We start from the raw sequence: 23,734 nt of genomic DNA, 5'->3' as shown, positions 1-23,734 counted from the left end.
CAAAACTGTGTTGTTTTGACTCTGATGCTTCTCTGCACAGAATTTCTCCCTGTATAAACTATGGAAGCCCTAGATGGTAATTTAAAATCAGTCATGTACAACCAAACAGAAAATTAATTCAACTGCATTACATGCCTGTAAAAGGCAGCACAAATTCAATTCTGTCCAGTTTTATTACAGTTACATAGAATTTTTTGAAAACTTTATTATCTGTAAAAAAAACTTTAGCTATCTATTTTTAAAGTTTTCAGTTAATTTTAAAAAACATGCTGCTAAGCCTGGGAGCTGTTTAATAAACATATGCTTGAAGGCATTTGATTGCAGTTAAGTGTTGGAGTTTGTTTTGTTCAAAATTTTTTGCGCCAATATTTTCACTTTGACTGCAAATGAATATCGGCTTCAAATATCTGTTACCGGCCTCCTTGCCTACTAATAATCAGTATAGGTATCGGCCCCCAAAAAAACAATATCGGTCTACTGCGATTTATAATTATTTAATCATTCAAGTCTCTTGAGTAACGCTCCCCCAAAAATGGTACCTAGGATCAATATTTTTTTGTTCATGGGTTTATTTCTGTAAGTGGCAACAAAAGTTGTCGACGGGCACATAGCTAGTCGAAAACTAAAGGTAAACACTGCCTGCAGGATTGCTCATAATTTACTTACAAGGTGCAATTTTCTTGACACACAAGCACTTATCATAGCCAATGCCTACACCTACCACCCCCCGGACCCCCCACCCCACCCATGCACACACCCACACACACATAACCTATTTTTATTTATTGTGATTATATTATTATTTTTTTATACCTCTATTAGTATTAGAGACAGCATTGATGTGAACTGCATCAAATTTTTACTTTAACAAAAATATCGATATCAAGAGTTGAAATATCGATATTTTATCATGAGTCAAATTATTCCAATATATTGCCATATCGATATTTTTTCACTCCTCTACTAATGTCTGGGATTATTTCCCTGACTGAATAGATGATCATGGGTTAATTGGTTAAATCCAGCGCACTGATCTTTAAATTGTTGTTAATTAATGTGTATTGTCCCTTGTAAATAAAAAAAAAAAATCATATATAATTGAATATAGAATAAGATCCCCCCAGGAGGAAATGAATTCATCCTTCAACCCATATATTAACATCCTCCTGTATCTCAGATTCTTGGACACAAAATAATACAGAAGCATAAATTATGATACAATTGTATCACAAAAACACATCGCACCAAAGGAACAAAAATAAAGAAAACTGTTTTTTTTTACTACAATGGCTCAAGTCCAAGATACAGACAACACACACTCTGTTCGAGAACAGAGAAAATATTGTACATCAAGGCAGCACAAGGCTCTGCGCCCGCCTCAACCTGTGCAATCTGTCATCTGAGGTGATCGAGGACATGAAGTAGAGAGCGTGGGCTTCAATTAATGTCCATATTCAACCATGCCTGTGTGTAGCTGAACCACCGAACACCATGCTGTTAGGTTATGGCATAAAGAGGCTGGCTTTGTTGCCGGATGTGGGAAAAACATCCAATAGACTCTAAAAAAAGCACAGGAAGGAAACTGGGGGTGGGGTGGCAGCGAGTAGCAATGGGGGTGTGGTGAAGGAGAGTGGGAGTGAGAAAGGAATGTTCTCTTCACTCTCTTTCTCCTTCTTGTTATCATGCACACACACATAATAACCCCACTTTCTCGCTAAGAGCTATGAAAAGAATTTAGCATCACAGTTTTCTGTTCAAGCAGGAGGAAAAGGACACAGAGCCTGGACTTGCTTATTGATCATTTCCCCCAAATTGCTGGTCGAGTCAACTTTTATTTGTGCGCCCAAAACCATAAATCAAAATCTTACCTCAGAGGGTTATATAATCAGTGCAACACAAAGCACGATCTACCAAAGAATAAGTCGGCCTGGTGAATTTAAAGGGACCTTATAACAGGAGCCTTGAGTGTTTTCAGCACATCTCTAATATTTCTCTAGATAACATCATAGAAAACAAGCTGCAGCAACACTGATACTTCCACTGCAAAAAACTAAAATCTTATCAAGTTCTTTCACCTGTTTTTAGTAAAAGATGTCTTTTTAGACTCGTTATGAGCCCCTTTCACTTTACCAGTCCAGAAAAATGTCTTATTTTAAGTTATTTAAAGACAAAAATGAAGTTATTAAATTGCCTGTGACCAATAAAAACATCTGCCAATGGGATAAGAAAATGTGCTTGTCAAGTAGGGATGGGTACCTTTCACATTTGAAACGATACAGTACCAGTGCCTGGTACCTGGCAATCGGTACTGGTACTCAACTTTTGGTACTTTTTTATGTTTATGTTGTAAAAAATATCAATTTGTGTAATAATAAAATAGATATATTTTTTCAAGTTAACATATTTATTCTTCAATATATAACCTTGCAATGCTGTGTTCATGTCCCCCACTCTTCCACTCCCTCACAGTCACAAGGATGCATTTTGGTACCTCAACATGGAACCTTTTGATTTTACGTGAATTAGTACCCTATACTTTTGACAGAATTTGATCGTTACCTATCAAAGTATCTAATTCGGTACCCATCCCTATTGTCAAGATTAGAAAAATGGCTTAAAACAAGCAAAAATCTCTTACCCCACCCCCATTATTTGGAGGGTCACTCCCTGCACTGCACAAATCTGAAAACTCATCAAGTGTTTTTGTCTTTTTTTTCAGTAAAAGATGTCTTTTAAGACTTGATATTGGACACATTCACCTAACTGGTCCAGAAAATGTCTTATTTCAAGTTATTTAATGACATAAATGGAGTCTTAAGTGCTTGTAACAAGTAAACATATCTGCCAGTGGAGTAAGAAAAAAGTTTATTGTACTAAAACACTTGTTCTAATTTTAAGAAACTTGATGAGCACATTTTTCTTACCCCGCTGGCAGACATTTTTACTTGTTACAAGCAATTAAGACCTCATTTTTATCTCTTAATATCCTGAAATAAGTGAATGTGGTTCATATCAAGCACAAAAAGACAATTTTTGCTAAACACAAGACAAAAACACTTTAATTTTTGCAGTATGGAAAGTTATTCATTCATTAATGATTATTTGGCAGCACTTGACCTAACACATATCTCTTTTCCGTGAGCCTGATATGGCAAATATTTGTGTTGAGGGTTCACTTCACCAGCATACGTCTATTCAAAGTTTATGCTGGTACAGACCACACATGTCCTCACTTTAAAGGTCAAACTCAAGCAGTCTGCTCGTTCCTATCTCTGCTTCATTTTTGGATAATATTTGAAAATCCCGAACATGGTTTCCGCTGTTGTGGCTTATTTAGATTTACTCTACAGGCTGACTTGAAAGCATCTCCCATGTAGTTACTGGATTTGCCTCTTTAATTGCTTTAAGACTAATCTTTATCTTTTGGGGGGAACATTCACCTCCTGGCTTTACCAAATGGATTAAACAGACTTTGTACTTTCAGAGAGAGTGGAGAAAAAGAGATAAACTCAAAGTGGTAAAAACAACAATTTGCACAAATCAGGAGCCTTTTTTTTATAACACTACAAACACCTGAAGAGACGTTTCACAGGATGGAGGAGGATGGGGAAAATGAGAATGCTAATAGAGAGGCAGGAGTCCCTTCATGAAACTCATTCTTTTAATAGTAGTTATCTTTCTCGCCTCTGTGCACTTATAACAGCTTAATACATCAGAAACAGAACATAATAAGCTACAGCCAAAAAATGTAGTTCTTAAAATAAAACTTTGACCCATATTAATATGTATGGCCCGGTTTTACATTTTTCTTGCATCTCATTGTGTTTATCTGATTGCAGCTCGCACATCAAGTCACAGTTGTTATTGTGTGCGACTTAAGTGTGAGACTCTAAGTTTCTGATCATTACCTCTTCATGTAATCCTCAGATGATTCAGCTGTCATGCAAAAGAAGCAAAGCATTTGCATTGTAAATTATCACGCTTTATACTTTAAGTGTTAGAATTTCCTTTTTCTACAGAGATTTATTGTGATTGGATTGACTGTCTTCTTCTCTGTCAGTTTTAGTGAAAAGTTAAAGTTTGTGATTCTGACACTCACAGAGAGTTTCCATCATTTTAGTCACATGATCTGCTGTCACCATCTTCAGACACCTGAACTGTAAGAAATGATAAACATAAGGTTGTTTTTTAATTCATTTTAAAGACACTAGGGATGGGTATTTCAAGCAAAAATGCTCTTCAGTAGTCTCTAACTATTCCCCATTATTCAGATAATTCCCCAACCCTTTTTATGTTTGAGCTAAGTTGCTGTAGATAACTTAGTTGGATGCCATCTCTCAGCTTCCTGTTTGGGTCGGACAGTACCAGATTGATTGATGGCAGATAGAAGTCCCTATGACAACGAAGCTTACAGACAGGTCTTAGAGCACCAGGCTGTCAGTGGCGCTAAATAAAGCTAGCTAGGCTACTAAACTACGGTACAAACTGACAGCATTTGCTTGTTGTCACGTTTCAACCATAGCTCTAAGTAACTAACCGTTGACAAACACTAGTGCTGTCTGGCCATTAGAAAATTATTTTAATTAATTACAGGATTTTAAACTTATATCTGCTAAAGGTTCCCAAATAATGAATTTGAATTGTAGGACATTACAAAATTGTAGTGCATGACTAATAAAATGAAAACACAAAGAAGAGAATATTTGTAAATCGATTTTTTTTTCTAAATTGGCCAATATTAAAACGTCCTTGTTCGCTGCTATTGATGTCTATAGATGCAACTGTTTACTGTGTTTAAAGAAGTAAATTATGTTTTTCAGCAGGGAGAAGCGGAGTCTGGCAGAGCTTGTTAATCAAAATCATGTTCGTAAACTACTGTGGGTGAGAGCGGTGTGCTCTTTGGATGAGAGCTCGGCATGGATATGAGGAGAAAGATGTGAGATGACAGAGACAAAGTGAGACGCTGCAAGTCAGAAAAGTTCAGGCAGCTCACGCTCCAACTGAAGATGTGTCGCCGTAGTTCAAAGAGAAAGAGAGGTGTGATCGTGAGAAATGACGACGGAGATCAAAGAATGGAGCACCTGAGATGAACATGATCAAAAAAAGAGTACGTACTGTCTGTTTTTTTGGATTAAAAACAGGAAGCTAGACATAAAGAAGAGAGTCCACTCTTCTTAGGTAGTTTTGGTGTTTACATAGTCATATAAATCAATATTATTTGGATCTTGAAAGATTGTTCAAGATGCTCTGGAAATAGCTGGCAGCCAACAAGTTAATCTTGTGCTAATTTTTATAACCCATAAAAGTGACAGCCCTAATAAATACATTACCTCGTCTCATTGTGTTCAGTAAAAAGTTGTCTTGAACAAAGTAGAGTTAAAAAAAAAAAAGATCTGATCTTCATTTATTTTTTGGAACCAATACACGCATTGTAAAGAGTCGTGTCATCTCAACAGTGTGCGTACTCCAGCCAAAGGTATCAATGCAGTTCACTTCAAACAGATAGTCCTCACAGTCTCTTGCACATCCCAACGGATTAACTGATAAAAGTGTTTTGGTAGTCAACTTTTCACTGTTAATTTAAGGCAGTGGTGGCAAACACCTTACAATGGATGGTGGTCCGATAAATTTATGAAGCACTGTATGCATGGATATGAGCTATAGTCTAGCTTTATCAAGCAAAGTTCGCGCTTAACCTCCTTTTTATTATTATCTCTGGTACAAGTGCCTCCCAGAACTTTTTAACGCTACAGAAGTCTCTTTTCATCGAGTTCTGAATCTCACAGCGCCATGTCCATCTCACCAGCATCTGGCAGTTGTGCCATTGTTATGAAGCCCCTTTTTCTATTTTTTTAAGGTGATAAACAACAGCTTTCAAATGTCCTACTACCACTGTCTGGCAGTTGTATTGCATGACAACCAGGAACTATTAAGACACATTCAAAACACATTTGACTATTCAGAAATCATTTGAAGAGACAAAATTTAATTTAATTTAATATCAAAATCATTAGAAACAACATTTGTTCAATGATAGCCAATGGGTTTCTTAGTTTTATCTTACTGAGTTGTGTTGTGTGTTGTTAGCTCTCCACATTGACTGTTTTCCTACAAAAGATCTGCAGGAAAACCAGTGTACGACTAAATTTGGGCTACAAAAAGTAATAACATTTTCAACGCTAAAATTTGCAGTTGACAATTAACAGACAAAAGAGCAGAATCTATAATGAGATATTATTGTGTCCCTATGGCCAGCTTGATGTTGAAACCACCTTCCAGATGATGACCAGACATCTCCTCCTGGTTTCATCTTCTGTGTGAGCTGAAGATGTAATAGCAGTGTCTGTGTGCCTCCAGGCAAGGTGGAGAGAGAGCAGGCGCCAGAGCGCGGCTCAGCACCGTGACACCTCACCACAGCAAAGCCCTAACACAAACATTCCAGCTGCCACTTCTCAGCCTTATTGGCAGAGCTGAGGCAAGAAACAAGACCATCTATGTTCCTCCTCTAGACCCATATCTGATGCTCTAGACAGACCAGTCCCACTGTCTGGGACAGATCTGGGATGTGACAGTTGTGGGATTATGATATAACACCAATACTTAATGTTTGCTAACAGCAAGCAACTAGAATATGCATGATATTAAAACACTTATAATCTCACCATGATCTTGGCCAAAAATTGGACGTTTCCAGAGAGTTTTACACTAAGAAGGTTTGGAGAGCCTCCAAAATAAATAGCTTTGGAGGAAATTTCAGCCTAGAACAACATAATTATAAGAAATAAGTGGCTCTGTTATAATTTTACCTGCTTCTGATCACTGCAGTGATGCTGAAAAACAAAACAAAATAAAACGGAATAGTTTGGTGATCATATCTGACACTTTATTTGGAAATAAAGCCAAAAGTTAAAGCTATCTTAATGTTGGTGCAGAGTGAGGGCAAGTTCTGCTCATAAAATGTGGTGGATGAAGCCAACAGTTTGGGTTATGATTAGGGCTGAGTATTGGCAAGGACCTCACGATACGATACACATCACGATACTTGGGTCACCATACTCTAATATCTCAACATCGCAATATTGTGATATTGCAATATTCAACACAGTTAACTGTTTGATTAAAAACAACTTTTATATTTTATTGTGTTTCATACATACACTTAGGGATGGGTACCTTTCACATTTGAAACGATATGGTACAGATGACCGATACCTGGCAATCGGTACCGGTACTCAATGGTAGCAATTTTCGGTACTTTTTTGTGTTTATGTGGTACAAAATATCAATTTGTTTAATAATCAAATATTTTTAAAAAATTCAATTTAACATCTTTATTCTTCAATATATAAACTTGCAATGCTGTGTTCACGTCCAGCATGGAAAATCACCTACTCTTCCACTCCCTCACAGTCTTAAGGATGCATTCAGGTACCTTACATGGTACCTTATGATTTTACATGACAGAATATAGTCGCTACCTATAAAAGTATCCAATTCGGTACCCATCTCTACATACACTTTACTTAAAAACATAAAGTGTGTGAAGTTTGTCACTCAAACAACTGCGACATTAAACTATTGTTGAAAAAAAAATATATTAGGTAAAAGACGTAGTCAGTTTTTGAAACTGATAAATGTCATTTGGTGTAACCAATTTTACTCACAAAAATTCTAATATTACACAAAACATGACTATGGTTATTATTCAAACAGTCTACTACACTGTAAAAAAAAAACTTTAAATGATTTTAAACCAACTGACCCAAGAGAAGAGAGAAGACATTGATGTTAACGGCATCAAAACCCACATCATCAAGTTTAGGGAATAAAATATTTTGAATATACTTTGAGATAATATTTCTTACACAGTTTAAGGGGCGATTTTCATTTCAACAAAATTATCAATATAAGTGTTAAAATATCGAAATTTTATCACAGGTCAAATATTGTGATATATTGCCGTATTGATATTTTTCACACCTCTAGTTATGATGTCAGTGTTAGCCTGTATTTTCTCCTCCACATAATCTAATAGTCTCAACATTAATGTTTCTTCCTCGATCTGGCTGATTTTGGAGATTTAAACAATTATCTTTGTGAGAACACAGCTTGTGAAAATAAAGAAATTTTCAACAAGATACAGGATAGAATAAACTGAAAAAAAATATTAGGAAGTTTCAACAGAAACTCAAAGTAATTACATGGTTTAAATCAGCTGGTTTCTAAATAAGGCAGAGTGATTGTTCAGCTATCCATGGCCCTCTCATATAAAACACTCGGCTCATTTCAACAATGCAATAATTAAACTGTTTAGTTACTCAAATGAGAGAGAATAACCCTGGAATATTCATCAGGAGGACAAAACTGAACCAGGTATTTAAAAGATTTCTGTGAGCTTTACTCTTGTTAAAGTATGGGACAGCATTCACCTCATTTTGCTACACTTGGAAAAGGAGACAAAAATATAATCAGTCATTATTCTGAAATGAGTGAAAGTTCCTGATATTCATTTCTAAAACATCTCGTTTGCACAGTCCTCGCCTGTGTGACTTCCAGCTTTCTTGTATATTTCACATACATGATATTCCCACAAGTCCGACTGTAGCAGAGAACACAACATAACCACAATGCAAATGGAGTTGAACTGTGACTTAGACCCCAGAGCACAGGACAGCGAGGGAGAGGAGAGAAGAAAAAGTGAATGCTTGTGCCTCTTTTCAGCACTCTGCTACTCTGGAGCCTGGGAACTTCAGCAGCTTGGCCGGGCTCTGAGAAATATCCTGAGCTGTAATGTAAACATGTCTGAACTCTGATCTAGCATGGCCCTCCCCTCCCCCTCCCAGTTTAACCCAGCATTCTGTGCTAGGGGTTTGCCAGTGACATCAGGAGCCCACTTTCTCATTTCCTGAGCAGGGTAATGACCCTGGGGAGAATGGGCTGTTTGAAGTCCTGCAAATAAAGCTGCTTTGCTCTGAACCCGATTGTTCCTCGGCAGAAGAGTGAGATGGCTTGTTCTGTTCAGCCTTCAAAAGCTTTGTCCTGATAAACAGATCTTGTTTTCAAGCTTTAGAAAGGCATGTAAGGCTGTTGTATAGAATTAAAACAAGGTGAGGACAGTGTCAGTATGTCAACTCGGTAACACAGGAGTGGACACCCACACCCTGTTCTCTAGTGGCAACAGTGATGATCAGATCTGTTTACAACAGCAGCAACAAGTCCAGGAAACTCTGACATATCAGGTAGCTGATCGTCTGATAAGTGTGAGAACAGTTATAGATAAGCTCCTGTTTATTCCGAGCATCATATCACTGTCAGCTGGAAAACAAAACAGTCCTCATTGTCAAGTTGGATCACAATATGCATGACAAAAATGGGTTAACCCGGCGTCTACTGTGCAGGCCTTGTCGTAAACAAGGTGACAAGTTGTGCTTGTGTTTCATTCTGCATGCAGTTTGTCCCCTCAATTCACCTTCCATGCACTGCACATAAAATAAACCTGAGCATGCTTGTTCCCACAGGGTTCCAGTTTCAGGACTGGGTAGCAAAGCACTTGTGGAAAGACACTCCAAGGCACTAACCCCCTCACCCCCCCTCCCTCCTCCTCCTCCTCTCTTTTTCCTCACACACAATCCAGCCCTCTCTTCAATTAAGTCAAGCAGGAAAAACCTGACAGAACTCAAAGAGCTCTCTCAGCAGAAGGAATCGCATCAAGCATGAACCTCAACGAGGCCTCTCTGGAGATAGATGAACATAAACATGATGATTTCTTACTAAGCGGTTGCCCCGAGCTTCATGTATATATTTTAATGTTTGAGTTCAGGAAGATGAAAAACAAGATTCTCCAGTCAAACAACGGAGCTCTAATATATTAGTCTTCGCTAAATTCCCCACTGGCTTCTGTGGAGTCCGAATAATGCTTAAAATTCAAACAAAGTGCTGGCAACAACTGGAAGCAAGCTGAAAGCGCAAATTAACAACAAAGGAATACGATGGGGACTCTCCAGACCAAACCTCCTGGGAGAGAAGGTATTTCAACCCAGGGAAACAGTCTCCAGAATAAAACGCTGGATCCTGGGGTGATACATATTCATAACATGGAGCAAGTATTGTTGCATATTCACCAGAGTCTACAGCAGGATTTAATTTTCAATTGGAGGAGTATGAATTCAAACAATTTCAAAGATGCAACAAATTTGGAACTGACTTTCACAATTATACATCTGCTCTGGGAAAAACTGAAATCTTATCAAGTGTTTTATTTAACAAAAAATGTCTTCTTAGTAGGGATACACAATATATCGGTATCAATATCTGTATCAATATCAGTATCAGCCGATGTGTAAAAGTAGGCCGGTATTTACTCATTAGCTGCCGGCCCTTTACAGAGCATCTTGAACGATCTTTCAAGACCCAAGTAATACTGTTTTCTATGACTATGTAAACACCAAAACTACCTATGAAAGTGGACCCTCTTCTTTTATGCCTCTCTTCCTGTTTTTGATCCAAAAAGCAGACAAAACATACTTTTTTGATTGCGTTCATCTCGGGCACTGCATCCTTTGATCCTTCCCATGGTCATCTTTTCTCACAATTGCACCGCTCTTTCTCTCTGATCTACCTCCACACATCATCTCAGATTTTCTTTGTTTAACCAATATTGATATTGGTAAATATCGGTTATCAGCCATAGCAGCAATATCAACATCGGATATCGGTATTGGCCAACATTTTCATATTGTTGCATCCCTACTTTTTGGACTCAATATAAGCCCAATTCACCTGACCAGTCCAGAAAAAATGTCTCATTTCAAGCCATTTAAAGAAGGGATGGACGGATTATCAGCTGGGATGATTATTGGGGCCGATATTTGGCATTTTGAGGCATACTGGCATTGGCCTTTTTTTGAAATCAGATGGCAGATATGAAACCCATTCAAAGCTGTGTTATTTTGACTCTGATGCTTCTCTGCACAGAATTTCTCCCTGTCTACACTATGGAAGCCCTAAATGGTCATTTTAAATCAGTCATGTAAAACTGAAACAGAAAATAAATCCAACTGCATAACATGCCTGTAAAAGGCAGCACAAATAATTCTGTCCAGTTTTTTTGAGGTTACATTGAAATTTTGGAAAAAAAAATATTTACTGTAGAAAACTTTAGCTATTTATTTTTTAAAGTTTTCATTTAACTTTATAAAATATGCTGCTAAGCCTGGGAGCTGTTTAATAAATTTATGCTTGAAGGCATTTGATTGCAGTTAAGTGTTAGAGTTTGTAATGTTCAAACATTTTTATGCCTATATTTTCACTTTGACTGCAAATGAATATCGACTTCAAATATTGGTTATCGGCCTCCTTGCCTACTAATAATCGGTATCGGTATTGGCCCTCAAAAATCCATATAGGTCTATCTCTATTTTAAAGTCAAAAATGAGGTCTAAATTGCTTGTAACAAGTGAAAGAAAATCTGCCAATAGAACAAGAGAAAAGTTACTTGTTGCTCTTTTTCCATAGGCAGATTTTTTTTTACTTGTTCCAAGCAATTCAGAACTCATTTTTGTCTTTAAATAACTTCAAACAAGACATTTTTTGGACTGACCAGTTGAAGTGGCTCATATTGAATATGATAAGACATTTTTTGTTTAAAATAAGAAAAACACTTTATAAGATTTCAGTTTTTTGCAGTGTGACTTTAACTAATCCTGTGTCCAGTTGTCTCAGTATTTGAATAATATCCTTTTTTTTAACTGAATAACTTTTGACAAGACTTTCATTTTATCCTACAAGTTCAACATTAATGAATTCTACTGTTGAACAATCTTCCATTGATAAACTGTGCTCAATGTTTCATCGCTCCAGCACTTGACAGATGAGTCTATTTGCTCACAACATGAGGACAAACAATTCCTGACTTGTTATTCATTACTACGCTGTGTATAAATCAGAAGATTGGACATAAAAACATCCCAAACCACCAGGGGAAAAAGCTGCAAGGTTCATGCTGATAATGTATTTCTGACAATGTTGAAATGGAGTCTGAAGGTAAAGCTGTTGCCTTGCAAGCGCTGCTAGAGGACCCAGCCAAGGACAGCAATGAGAAGTCTACGGAGGGAAGGCTTTTAACCTGGGACGGGCAGGACTTCAAGTAAAACCAGAGGCTAAATATACCCTAAAGGCTCAGCTATTATATGCTTCATTCAGAAGGGAAGCAGACCTGGCCCACCTGGACTGTCTAAAGGCCCGTGTTGCTCTGAGCATGTACACGCTTATACTGTATCAGCCCTTGAAGGCCGAGGATGAGATGGGTCTACTACATGATTTCAGCAGCACTCTTCAAAGACACACACAGGCTTCTGAATAATACATGAGGTGTGTGCGGCAGGCTAGGTTGTGAGTGTGTCTGTATGCTTGTGTGTGAGGCAGGATAGGAGGGTGGTTGAGTGGGAAGAGGGAAGGCGGATGAGGGGGTTTTTAAGGCACGAATTCTAGAGATACAGTATTTTAGATGATCCTTTGATTTGACACACATCCTCGCTGCCCTGCTGCGTGTCTGGAAACTTCAGTTTTCGCAGATTCATGTGTTCTCCTCTTCTTCTCCTGTTGTGTTTTTTTTTTTTTTTTTTTTGCAACGTGCGTTTTTGGTATTATGGATCTTGTTAAAATCTAAATGAATCCAGAGAGGAATAAGAGTGTGCTCATTTCAGGAGGAGATGGTAATGCAAATGTTGCCAGGTACAGAGATGTCCCAGATTCACTCAGAACTATTTCCAAGCAGTGCTGCTGCTTCCACTTGACGCTTCGTTTGCTACACCTCGTCTTTTGGGAAAAAAAAAACTTGGTGTACTTTTATTTCTTGACGGTTAACATTCAAATATCATCCAGCCATACATGAGAGTGTTGGTATTAAAGTTTAGACAGGTTTTTGTTCGTCACACTGCAAAAATGTAATTTGGTAGAAAATGTCTTTTTAGACTTAGGAGCCACATTCACATGACCAGTCCAGAAAAATTTCTTATTTCAAGTTATTTAAAGACAAAAATGAGATTTGAATTGGGGATGCACCGAATATTCAGTAACCGAATATATTCTACTGACTATTGCAAAAATGCCACATTTGGCCTTTGGTCAAGTGAGTTAAAAGCAAGGCCAAATTGTAGTGTGTGACGCAATGATGGAATTGAACAGAGCGCAGAGACATGGTGACCTCTCACCTTTGGAAAAATGTCGGCGGGGTGGAGATATTTTAGAGTGCTGGAGAGCAAAAAGGAACTGCAGTTTGTAAAGAGTGTTCAACAAAACTATCTAGATGGGGTTCCTCTGCAAAGACTTTTAACACTACTGCTTAAATTTGCCATTTAAAAGCCAGATACCGCCAAAAGCATGCTGATTACAAGATAGAGACGGCTGCATCAGCGAAGAGGAAAGCGTCTTGTCTCAGCACGCCCACTCTGTCCGTGGCCGACATCTTTGAGGACGAAAAAGTTCACTCAGGGCAAGAAAGTCATGGAGTTCATGGCTTTGGATGATCAACCGTTTAGTGTTGTGGAGGAAACTGACTTTCGGAGGCTTGTAGGGCAGATTGGGCCCCGTTTAACTTAGCATCCGCATTCCATATTCAGTATTCAGCTTCGGCCACAAATCTTAATTTCAGTGCATCCATCCCTAGTTTGAATCGCTTGTAACAAGTTAAAAAAAATCTGCCAGTGGAACAAGAGAAAAGTTACTTCTATGAATACATAACTCTAGTTTTAAGCAAATTTTCGTGTAAACTTCTCTTGTTCCATTGGCTGATTTTTTTTTCTTGTTACAAGCAATTCAGACCTCATTTCTGTCTTTAAACAACTTGGAACAAGACATTTCTCTGGACTAGTCAGGTGAATGTGGCTCATAATAAGTCTAAAAAGACATTTTCTAATGGAAATATGACAAAAACACTTGATAAGATTTTGGTTTTTTGCAGTGCAGAGATCAGGTCTCAAGTGTTTTTTAGCTAAAACAAGGAGATTCAGTGCAAGCCCAGCATAATCTGTTGTTTAAAAAAACAACATGCATGGTTAAACTCCTTACACTCTCAGTCAATTTGACATCCAAAAGGATATGTTAAAAGGAAAAAACTGCAAAATAAATATAAATGTGACATGGAAATGAAACCAAAGACAAATGGACAAGTTCCACATGCTGGAGCCTCAAGTAAAACCTTTTCTGAATTACTGAACAACTAGTGAAAGCTCATATGTAATCCAACCTTTATGGTTATACCTAACATGCATTTTTCTAGTGGACTGACGAGATGCTGTGCGTGTTTTCTGGCATAAATATTTTTTATCAGGGTACAGAAGCAAAGGAGTGATGGACAGGGACATATTCAAACCCAGCATGCACTGCACCATCTAAAGTTGTTGTTAAAAAAGGAGTCGCTTCTAAGAACTCTTACCATCTCATTTGACACACTCGAACATCCCCAAACGAGAACAGATGATTTGTTGAAAATCCTGACTTATGTGAAATTGGATGATATTAGGACCGTAGTTTATGAGATTGAAAACACACTTTGCTCTGTAAACGTAGTCATTAACTCAGAGAGATTGAAAAATAAAGCTCCCCTGAGAAATGTCAGCTATCAGCAAACTCTGCTTGGTACCACTTAAAAATCTGGCGTCTGCGTTGGCCAGTGACAGAGAATCTTGTTGAAGCTTGTACCCTGCTCTCCCTCGAGGACGGAGCAATCACAATCACAAAATTTATGTGTAGCCAAGTTGTTTAGAATGCATGTACACTGATGTTATCATAAAACTTTGTTTACTGGGGGATAGAGACATTCATTTCATGGACGATTTAGCCAGAAGATGATACAGTAGCTATTAACTAAGTCAGAATCAACATAATGTCCAAACAAATGTCCTCCAGAGGCAGTAATTTCCTGGAAACTGACAAAGCCACAGCATCAGTGTTGTGTGTGTGTGATAGCAACCTACCACTCCCTCCTTCCTTAAAGCTGAGCCCTGCACTCACACAGAACTAGTTGGGGCTTAAAATTTATGAACTGCCCTCAGAAATGACTGTGGAATGTGGAGAACATAATGTTACATGGTCCTAAATTTTATTACATAAGCCAGTAAATCTGCTCTGTGTGTGTCAGTGAAAGGCTACTGCTGCTGTTTCTCTGAGCTTAATGTAATGATGACTCTTTAGTTGATGTGGTGTCAATTAGAAGACACAACATGGGTGGAGAAATCTTAATTCTCACTTTGCAGCCACGTTTTGGCCCAAATTAAAACAGGAACTATTCACTAAGCAAGTAAATAGGACTACTGGTGTAACAAAAAGTTAATCTCCCTATCACGACTTACTTTTCTAAACTAATTGTTAAAGGTCCCATATTGTGCAAAAATCACTTTATTAAGTCTTTTAGTGAAATTTGTGGGTCTTTGGCTTTCCTCCAAGCCCACAAAATGTGATATTTAATGACAAAACCTGTACTTAGTATTGCTTGTGAATGTAAAATCCTGACCTAAAACGGGCTGTTTAGATTTTGGGGACTTGCCAATGTCAGCTATTCCCTTTTTTGACCAATCAGGAGCAAGTCTGACCTGATTGGTCCACCGGAGCAGATACCCCCGAATCCCCGCTCACTCCCCTCCCCGCTGCTGGAGAATGCCAAAGTTGAAGAGCCATCACTGCTTTGTTTTTGGCTGTAAACAGCCACATAGTTCCATGCACAAGCTTTCCATCTCGGAAGAAGACAAGACTAAGTCGCTAGAGTTCATTTATCAAGGAAATGTGCCAGCTACACTCAGTAAAACTGTGCATGTGTGTGCTAGTCACTTCACGGCGGACTGTTTTTCCAACTTTGGACAGTTCAACAGAGGGCTAGCGAATAGACTGGTACAGGCACATTACCAACCATCCGCCAACAAACCTGGGACTCTGGAAATGTGAGTATTTTAAATGCTGTGTGCTGTGTGCTGTGGAGCAGATGTAAGAGCTTTTCCTCAGTGCTCCCCCTGTCTCTGTGTTAGCCTAGGATGCAAACTTTAGCTGCGGTAAGCCTGTTGTTTTAGCCTGTAATGTTACCGTAAACAAGCTTCACTGTTTTCTAAACATTGTGCACTTAGAGCTCGTGGCGCCGCTCTCAGTGACGCAGAAGAGCGGGGCGGTATCAGCGATGGCTCATTTACATGTGAAGGTCACGCCCACTAAATCAGAGCGTTCTGAACAGAGGGGCTATGAGAGCCTGGAAACAATGCTGCTGTGCTTGATTTATTGGCTTTTTGGACCAAAACATGTTACTACTATTTCATGAAGACATCAATGATCCATATTAAACTGCAGAAAAGGAGCAGAATCTGCAACCTTTAAACTATATCTATAGTGGACTGTGAGACAGAATCCAAAGTCTTCAATTATTAAAATCTTCTTATTGGTCAAGTTTGTAGCGTAAAAAAAACTCAAATTGTCCCTGTCGCATTAAAATTATCATTTAAGCAAACAGACAATCTTATTTTAAGTATTGCACCCAAATACACCACACCTGAAAACATCATTTAGAAATTACTGGGATGTTCACTTTCAAGTTATTTTTATAGGAAGACTCATATTTAAATAATAAAAAAGGTTTAAATTTCATACTCCCCACCACACGATGATGTTTGTCTGTGAAGAATTGGATTGTGACCGTATTTAAACCATATCTTGGAATGAGCACTAATCCCAAATAGAAGGAGGAGATTAAAAGATGGCTTTTCCACAGCATATGCAGGCCTGTCTTAATGTCTTTTAATCAGGGCACTGTGAGATGTTCGACTCCGCTCTCAGCTACAGCCGACACAAAAAGACAAAACGTAATCACATCAGGCCCTCAGTGTAGCCCGCGCCGTCGATAAACAGCACCTCACTAAAGAGGGTTTTCAGTAATTCAGACCAATAAGACAAGCTATTCCTGTATGAGAAACTTTAACCTTCCCATGACAACATGAAGCAATCTATGGGATGAACAGGGATCCTGGCTGGCTGCATACACGGGGCTGGGTAGAGCTGTGGGCTTCACTGTGGGTGGCCCCCATGGACCTGGGCTAATTGTTTCACATCACAGCCGAGCCTGTCTGAGATCAGACCACCAGCAGCTCTGATTCAGGCAGTTCAGCAGCCACACAGGGTATGCCAGGAAGCACTTACAGTGCACGCCCCTACCCACTCTCACACTCTCTTCATCCATCATACATGACCACATGAGAGTAAGGATTTTCTTTTCTCTTATTATATCTCAATAAGCTGTCAGTCGACTGGTCAGCTTGTGGTTTCAGCTTAGGCATTAAGGATGATTAAAGAGGATGATTGTTTGTTTTTTGTTGTCTGTGCAGACAAAAAGGTGTCAAAAAATATACTTTATAGCAGGATGGAAATATCTTTAACTTTCACAGCTCAGTATAATTACTTCTAAAGAAAAACTGTGCAGTTTTTGATTTTAGCTTTTAATTTTGAATAACAATCCAGGAAGTGATGAGATTTTTTTTAAGTCTCTAATAACTGCCTACCATGTATGAATGATGCAAAGGTTGTCAAACTTTTCTTGTTTGTGACCTTTTTGAACAAATAACCTGAAACTAGTGCTGTCAGGTGGTTAAAAATAAATGAATTAAATACAGGATTTGCATTAATTAATCTAATTAATCATATTTTAATTTCATATCTGCTTCAGGTCCCCAAGTAAAGAATTTGAATTCTAGGACATTACATTATTACATTACATGTATGAATAATTGAATACATATACAAAGAAGATAAGATTTGTAAAAGCACATTTTTTCAACTGGCCAATATTAAAATCCTGCTTGTAAACTACTGTGGCTGAGAGCAGTGCGATCTTTGGATGAGAGCTCAGCATGGATATGGGGAGCAGATGTGAGATGACAGAGGCATAGCAAGATGCTGCAAGTCAGAAAAGTTCAGGCAGCTCACGCTCAGTTTCTAAACTCATCAATTTGCGGTGTAATTAATCAATCTAATTAACGTGTTAAAGGGACAGCTCTACCTGAAACACATCACTATTGCCCACTTTTCAATAGGGATGTCCCAATCTGATACACTGATCAGTATGGCGCCCAATAAGGCTATTTTTGAAGGATTGGAGAGTATCGGATTTCGTTATGTGATCTGAGCCGATCGGGTTGTCCCGTGTTTTCAGCACTGTCACGCTTTACGGCTGCTGTACACAAACCATTTTGCAAACATGTCCATTGTGTGGGACTATTTTTCTTTGGAAAGCAATGATAGTAAAACAGGGTCTTGCAACATTTGTTAAGTGAGTGTTGCGTGGAGGTACCAACAGGGCTCACTTTAATACAACAAATACGAGTCGTCATTTACACGGAATCACCAAACGGAGTATCGGATCGGTGTCGGATTGGTACCAGCAAAATACGTCATGGAAAAAATCGAATCATATCAGAAGTCGAAAAATCAGTCTAGGGACATCCCTACTTTTCAACCTGTCTATCCAACACAAGCAGATGTTTTTGCCTCCACATAATGACTAGGAAAACACACATATCAATTAAAAAAGGCTGAACTTAAGCAAAGTTAACTCTTTTCTACTTTTCTCTCTAACTGATAATTGTGTAACTCATGCTGTACCAACAAAATGTAATTCAGAAATGCTTGGACTGGGATTTCTAGCAATGCTGTTTTAAAGGTGATGAGGCCATTTTCCACCCTCACATGACCAGTCCCCCTCATGCTCTTGCTATTAAGGAGCAGCTCCTGTGCAGTAGTGCACATACTGTCTTATTGAAAGTGTACAAACATAACAAACACATCAGAGTCCTGTCTTTATGAGCACAAGCTGCTCTTGGCCTGCAGTTCCCAGATCTCTCACTGCAACAAGACCGGGAAATAACAAAACTCTCCCAGTGAACAGAGGACTGTTAATCACCAGGCATCCCTCGCCTACTGCTTTTCAAGGCCTGTTTGACTTTAAGTAAACACACGCAGGAAATGTATTCAGTGGCTCTAAACATTTATACGAGGGGCTTATGCTTCAAACTGTTTCATGGCCAGCACATCTTTCAAGAAGGTGCCTAGTGAGCCATTTGTTAGACACATGATAATAGGGTATGACAACGTATGGCATGAGGATACATCACTGTTTGCTCAGCCTTTAGTTTGCATACTTGCTATCTGTATGATTGACGGACAATGGAAGATGAATCCTGGATTCAGATCTGATGAAACTAGATGTATGTGCACTGCAATACAGAACTAATGTTTTACAAGCTCGACTCTGACCTATTTCTATGCTGAACGCTGCATATTGATACAGGTATGAAAGGAAGATTGAAGGGAAAAAAAATACAATCTAAAACATGAATATCTAAAAGATTTTGATGAGTTCATGAAAGCATTTGAGAAATCCTTTTCTGAGTTGTTGGATAAGTAAGCTCTCATCTCTTCTCTTCCCTGTTTCAACAATTTCATCCAAAAGAATATCCCTGGTTAATCTGGTCTCAATGAGCACCGTTGTTAAGTGCTGCTCACTCTGCACTCCCAGCCAGTCATAATCCATTGTGTTGTTTGCTCCTCACTTGGTGTACATTTCCATAGCAAATTCCAATGTGGACAGTCAATAACCTGCACAGATGTGGCTATTGTAGACGCCTTCTTTTAAATTCAGAAGAATGTAATGAGTCAAACCACGGAAACTTTCTGCACACAAGATGTGAATCTTTACAACCAGAGAGTACACATTGTAAGTTGTCTGTTATACTCATTTTTATATGTTTAAAATGATCTCCCTGGAGTGTTAATGCTCAATAGATACAGTTTAACATGTGGAAGGGAAATTCTGCACTTGCTGCTGTTCTGCTTCGCCCAATCATCATGAGTTGAGGAAAACATATTAACCTCAGGGTTGATATAAACATGTACGCCAGGACTTCATTTCCTTCTCTCCTATTTTGCAGCACTCATCACTTTTATGTAGAACACGCAACTCCAGAGTCAACATCAGTAAAAAAGAAACAGAACATGATAATGATGTTCCCTGACCTCTTTTAGACAGTCAATATAATCCATGGTGTTGTTGTGTCTTGCCTCTCATCATGATCCAGACAAACTGCACCTAACAGCATGAAAACAACCCATGTAGAAAAATAAAGACAGGGCTTTATGAGCACAATAAATCGCTGAGAATCTACTTTTCTCGTACATAAAGTCAGGATGAAGGCGTACGCTAACAGGATTGCATTATGAGTAGTAGAGAGGCCGTTCTGTGCCCAATCCCTGTGATGACAATAAATGAACTGACAGAACAATCATCACTGCCCTTTTATGGCTATACTGGAAAAAAATATGACATTGTTTATTTTTCCATCCGACATCTCAAGCAAATCCAAAGCAGGAACATCTGCAAGCTTTCTCCATGTTGACATTATATTAAAACGCTGCTCACAGTCGAGATGCTGAACTCCCTCATGCCCAATGAAAGAAAACAGCTAAATAAATCTTGTATCTCTCTGGCTGTGCCCTGAACTGATGCCATACAGGAAGTCGGTCCTATCAGCCCAAGCAGGCACACAGAAAGTCCTGCTGTGTTTCACAGTTCAGTTTCCCTTTGTTGTATCTCTGTAAGGCTGCTAAGGCAGAACATACAAACTGTTTTCTCCTTTAATAGTCCTCACATCATTTATTCAGCAAATTCCACAAATAAATGAACCTTTTAACCAGAACTAAAAACACAACTTGTTTCTTAAAGCTATGATATGTTATCCTGGAGAAAGTCTGGCAACAATGTGACTGTATCAAGTGTCTACTGCCAGAGTAATAGAGCCTGAGAATAAAAAAAAAGAAAAAACGTATCACATCATGGTTTGTTTCTCGTGAGCATGGACCAGAAAGTGGGAAAGAAGCCAGCAGAGGTTTAAGAGCAGTGCTTGAATGCAAACTGTTGAGAATTTCTGGAATGGGCTCACGAAGCTTGCTGCAAGCCACTTTCGTGATTGTTGATTTTGAAAGACAGAGCAGTGGGGAAACATCTAATACTTTTTTTCGTCAGTGCATACAAAGAACAGAGTGATAGTTACTGACTGGGATGAGGAGCGTTGGATTAGGATCACACAGTCTAGGTTTGCATACGCCGAGCTAGTTTTACTGTATGTGACAGATAGGTGAAACTAAATTATCTAGACAGCAAAACAAGATAGCGTGCATATTAAATAGGTTAAACAAGCCACAGAATGCATCAGCATCCCTGTGTTTGGATCAGCTGCACGGTAGAGACATGTTTACTGTAAATGTGAAACATCCCCATGGCCCATTGACCCCAAAAACCATTTCCTTTGAATAACTTGCTTTGCAAACATACTTTGTGATCCCGTGTTATCCAATATATTGCAAACTGGTACAGTTGATTCAACAGCATTCAGAGTGAAGTTTCACTGGTGATTGGTGCCATTGGTGTAGGTTTGCAGCTGTAAGTGTGCTGGATGGCTGGACAAAGCCAAGTGACACAGGGAAATATCTTACAAGAAAGCCAAATAAACTCTCAGGTAAACATTTAGAGAAGAGACATCAGCCTGACACCTGATTATCAAAATAATCACATCACCAAAGTGCGTTATACAATTACCTTGTTCTCACTTAAAGCAAGGATAATCATCATAATCATTACCACCACCTCCCACAGCTTACCGCTATACGCGTGGAGATCTTCTGCTCGCCCTCTGCGCCCCTCTGCTCTCCATTGACCCTGCTGTACTCTGGAGGTTGCTGGTTCGATCCCCTGCTCCCTTTCGTCTTCCGTGTCCCCGGCCCTTGCTGGACGATGTTGAGCAGGTGAAGCGTGCTCTCGTGCTCCCGGTCCGAGGTCTCAGCCTGACCCCTCTGGTATCGGTTCTCGCAGGTGGAGTGGTGCCGTCTGCACAGCTCTATGCGGGCGCGTAAACGCTCCACGATGGCGTTGTGCAGCTGGGGCACCGCAGAGCCCCTGGAAGTGGCGACCACCGGCCCGGTGCCCACTCCACCGGGCATGGCTCCCAAACCGACACCCAACATGGGTACGAATGTCCCTGCAGCAGCCTGAGCAGGGGTCGCTTCTCCCATACCCGCACGTCCTGGACCAGTGTATCGAGACTGAGGTCCACTGAGCTTAAAATGGACCACAGTACGGGCATGGAAGGAACCAAGGCGTACACTCGACTATGATCCCATGTGGATTGGAAAATAGTACACTGCACGTACAAGTCAGCTTTAAGAGAGACACGACGCAGCCTTTGATAGTTGATAAAACGAGTACAATTATCTGATCAAACTGATACGAAATGATGTGCTGATAAGAAGTGGACTACAAAGTAAGATAAGGTCAGACTCGGTCTCACCAGAGGCATTAAAAAGTCCAAATGTTACAGAATGTTATTAGTGATTCTACCTCAGGGGTGTTTGAGGATGAGCTTCTAATTAAAACTGAAATGATTTACAAACACAAGAGGCTCATGAATTCACAGCTGGAAGAAATCCTCTCTTGCTTAACGACTCGACCTCTGCTAACAGATAAATTAAATCCAAAATGAATCCCTGGGATGATTCAAAATCATAGCACGCACAACTTCAGTTTCATCGTTAGCTACATCGCTGGCACATTGTCAGCTTACTTTTTCTTCAACGTGCCTCACTTATTAAAATGTTACACTGAAACTATAAAGACGAAGTAAGGAAGGGATCCGAATCTACAAAAACAGAAATCCTCTGAACTTTAAGACTCACGGCATTTTCTTTGGGAATTAGTCCTTTCTCCGTGTCTCTCTTTTTGTCCCGGTAAGAAGAAACTGGCAGCAGATTACACGTCTTTAAACCGCGCATCCGAGGCACAGGGACCCGTTTCATACACGATTGAGATCCGTCTCACACAGTCCATTGACAATCGCTTGTCCGTGTGGTGCACCGAGGCAATAGCGGAACTACAATACACAGACCCTCATTGTAGGAACATTCCTCTTCTGACATGATACACTCGGGAGGAGGCAGCGGGATCCTGCAGCGCGCTCTGGTGGACTGAAATCTAAACTCCATTGCAAGGTTCTTGCTGTAAGGGGCAGGGAGATGGTGTCTTACATTTATATTATGAACTCAGAGCAGTCGTGCAAACTAGTTATGATACCTCTAGCTTGAAACGCAATGCTCTCTAATTGAGATCTTAGAGAAGCGTCACTCCTTTCCATTATTTAAAACACATTAACAGAGAAAGTTGGTGTGTCTTCAACAAGGGATTAGAAAATTCCCTTTAAATTTGCATAAACTTTCCGTGGGGAGTTTGGGAAATTTGGAAATATTCTAAACTGTTTAATCAAAGCTAACTTGACTTTACATAGTCCCCAGGTGGTGTCTTTAATGATCCTGTGCTGTGGGCATCATGCACGGAGCATGCAGGTAGTGTGACCTCCGCAGTAGCCCTGCAGGCAGCAAAGTGCTGCCATGTGGTCAAGGAACAGCAAAGATATTCAAGTTAAATTGCATAAAATGTGGTTATTTTAGACAAAATTAGGCTACAATATACTTACCCTAATTATATTGAAGTTCCTTATTATAAATTCCAAGTCTATTCCCATACATTTCTTTGGAAAGTTTCCAGCTTGGACAATTTCTTTAATTTTTCAACCCTAGCTTCAACAATAACAAAACAAAAATAAGTTAAAAAAAAATAAATAAAAAAAGTTAAAAAAAATATTTATATAACTGACTTAAA

The 23,734-nt window shown here is 39.2% G+C and overlaps 1 protein-coding gene across 1 annotated transcript in view; it reads right to left on the bottom strand.

Moving 5' to 3' along the window:
• maml2 (mastermind like transcriptional coactivator 2) overlaps positions 1-22,987 on the bottom strand; it is a 48,160-nt gene extending 25,173 nt beyond the window's left edge. Inside the window, exon 1 of the mRNA XM_074679981.1 lies at positions 21,685-22,987. Within this exon, the coding sequence (XP_074536082.1) occupies positions 21,685-22,095 (411 nt within the window). The 5' untranslated portion in view covers positions 22,096-22,987. The remainder of the gene's footprint in view (positions 1-21,684) is intronic.
• Between the last annotated feature and the right edge of the window lie 747 nt (positions 22,988-23,734).

This window comes from Halichoeres trimaculatus, unplaced genomic scaffold, assembly GCF_033239565.1.
Source record: "Halichoeres trimaculatus isolate MK-OKI-2021-1 unplaced genomic scaffold, fHalTri1.1 fHalTri1_scaffold_9, whole genome shotgun sequence".
Classification (NCBI taxonomy): Eukaryota; Metazoa; Chordata; class Actinopteri; order Labriformes; family Labridae; genus Halichoeres; species Halichoeres trimaculatus.
This window is presented reverse-complemented; position numbering and strand designations above follow the sequence as displayed.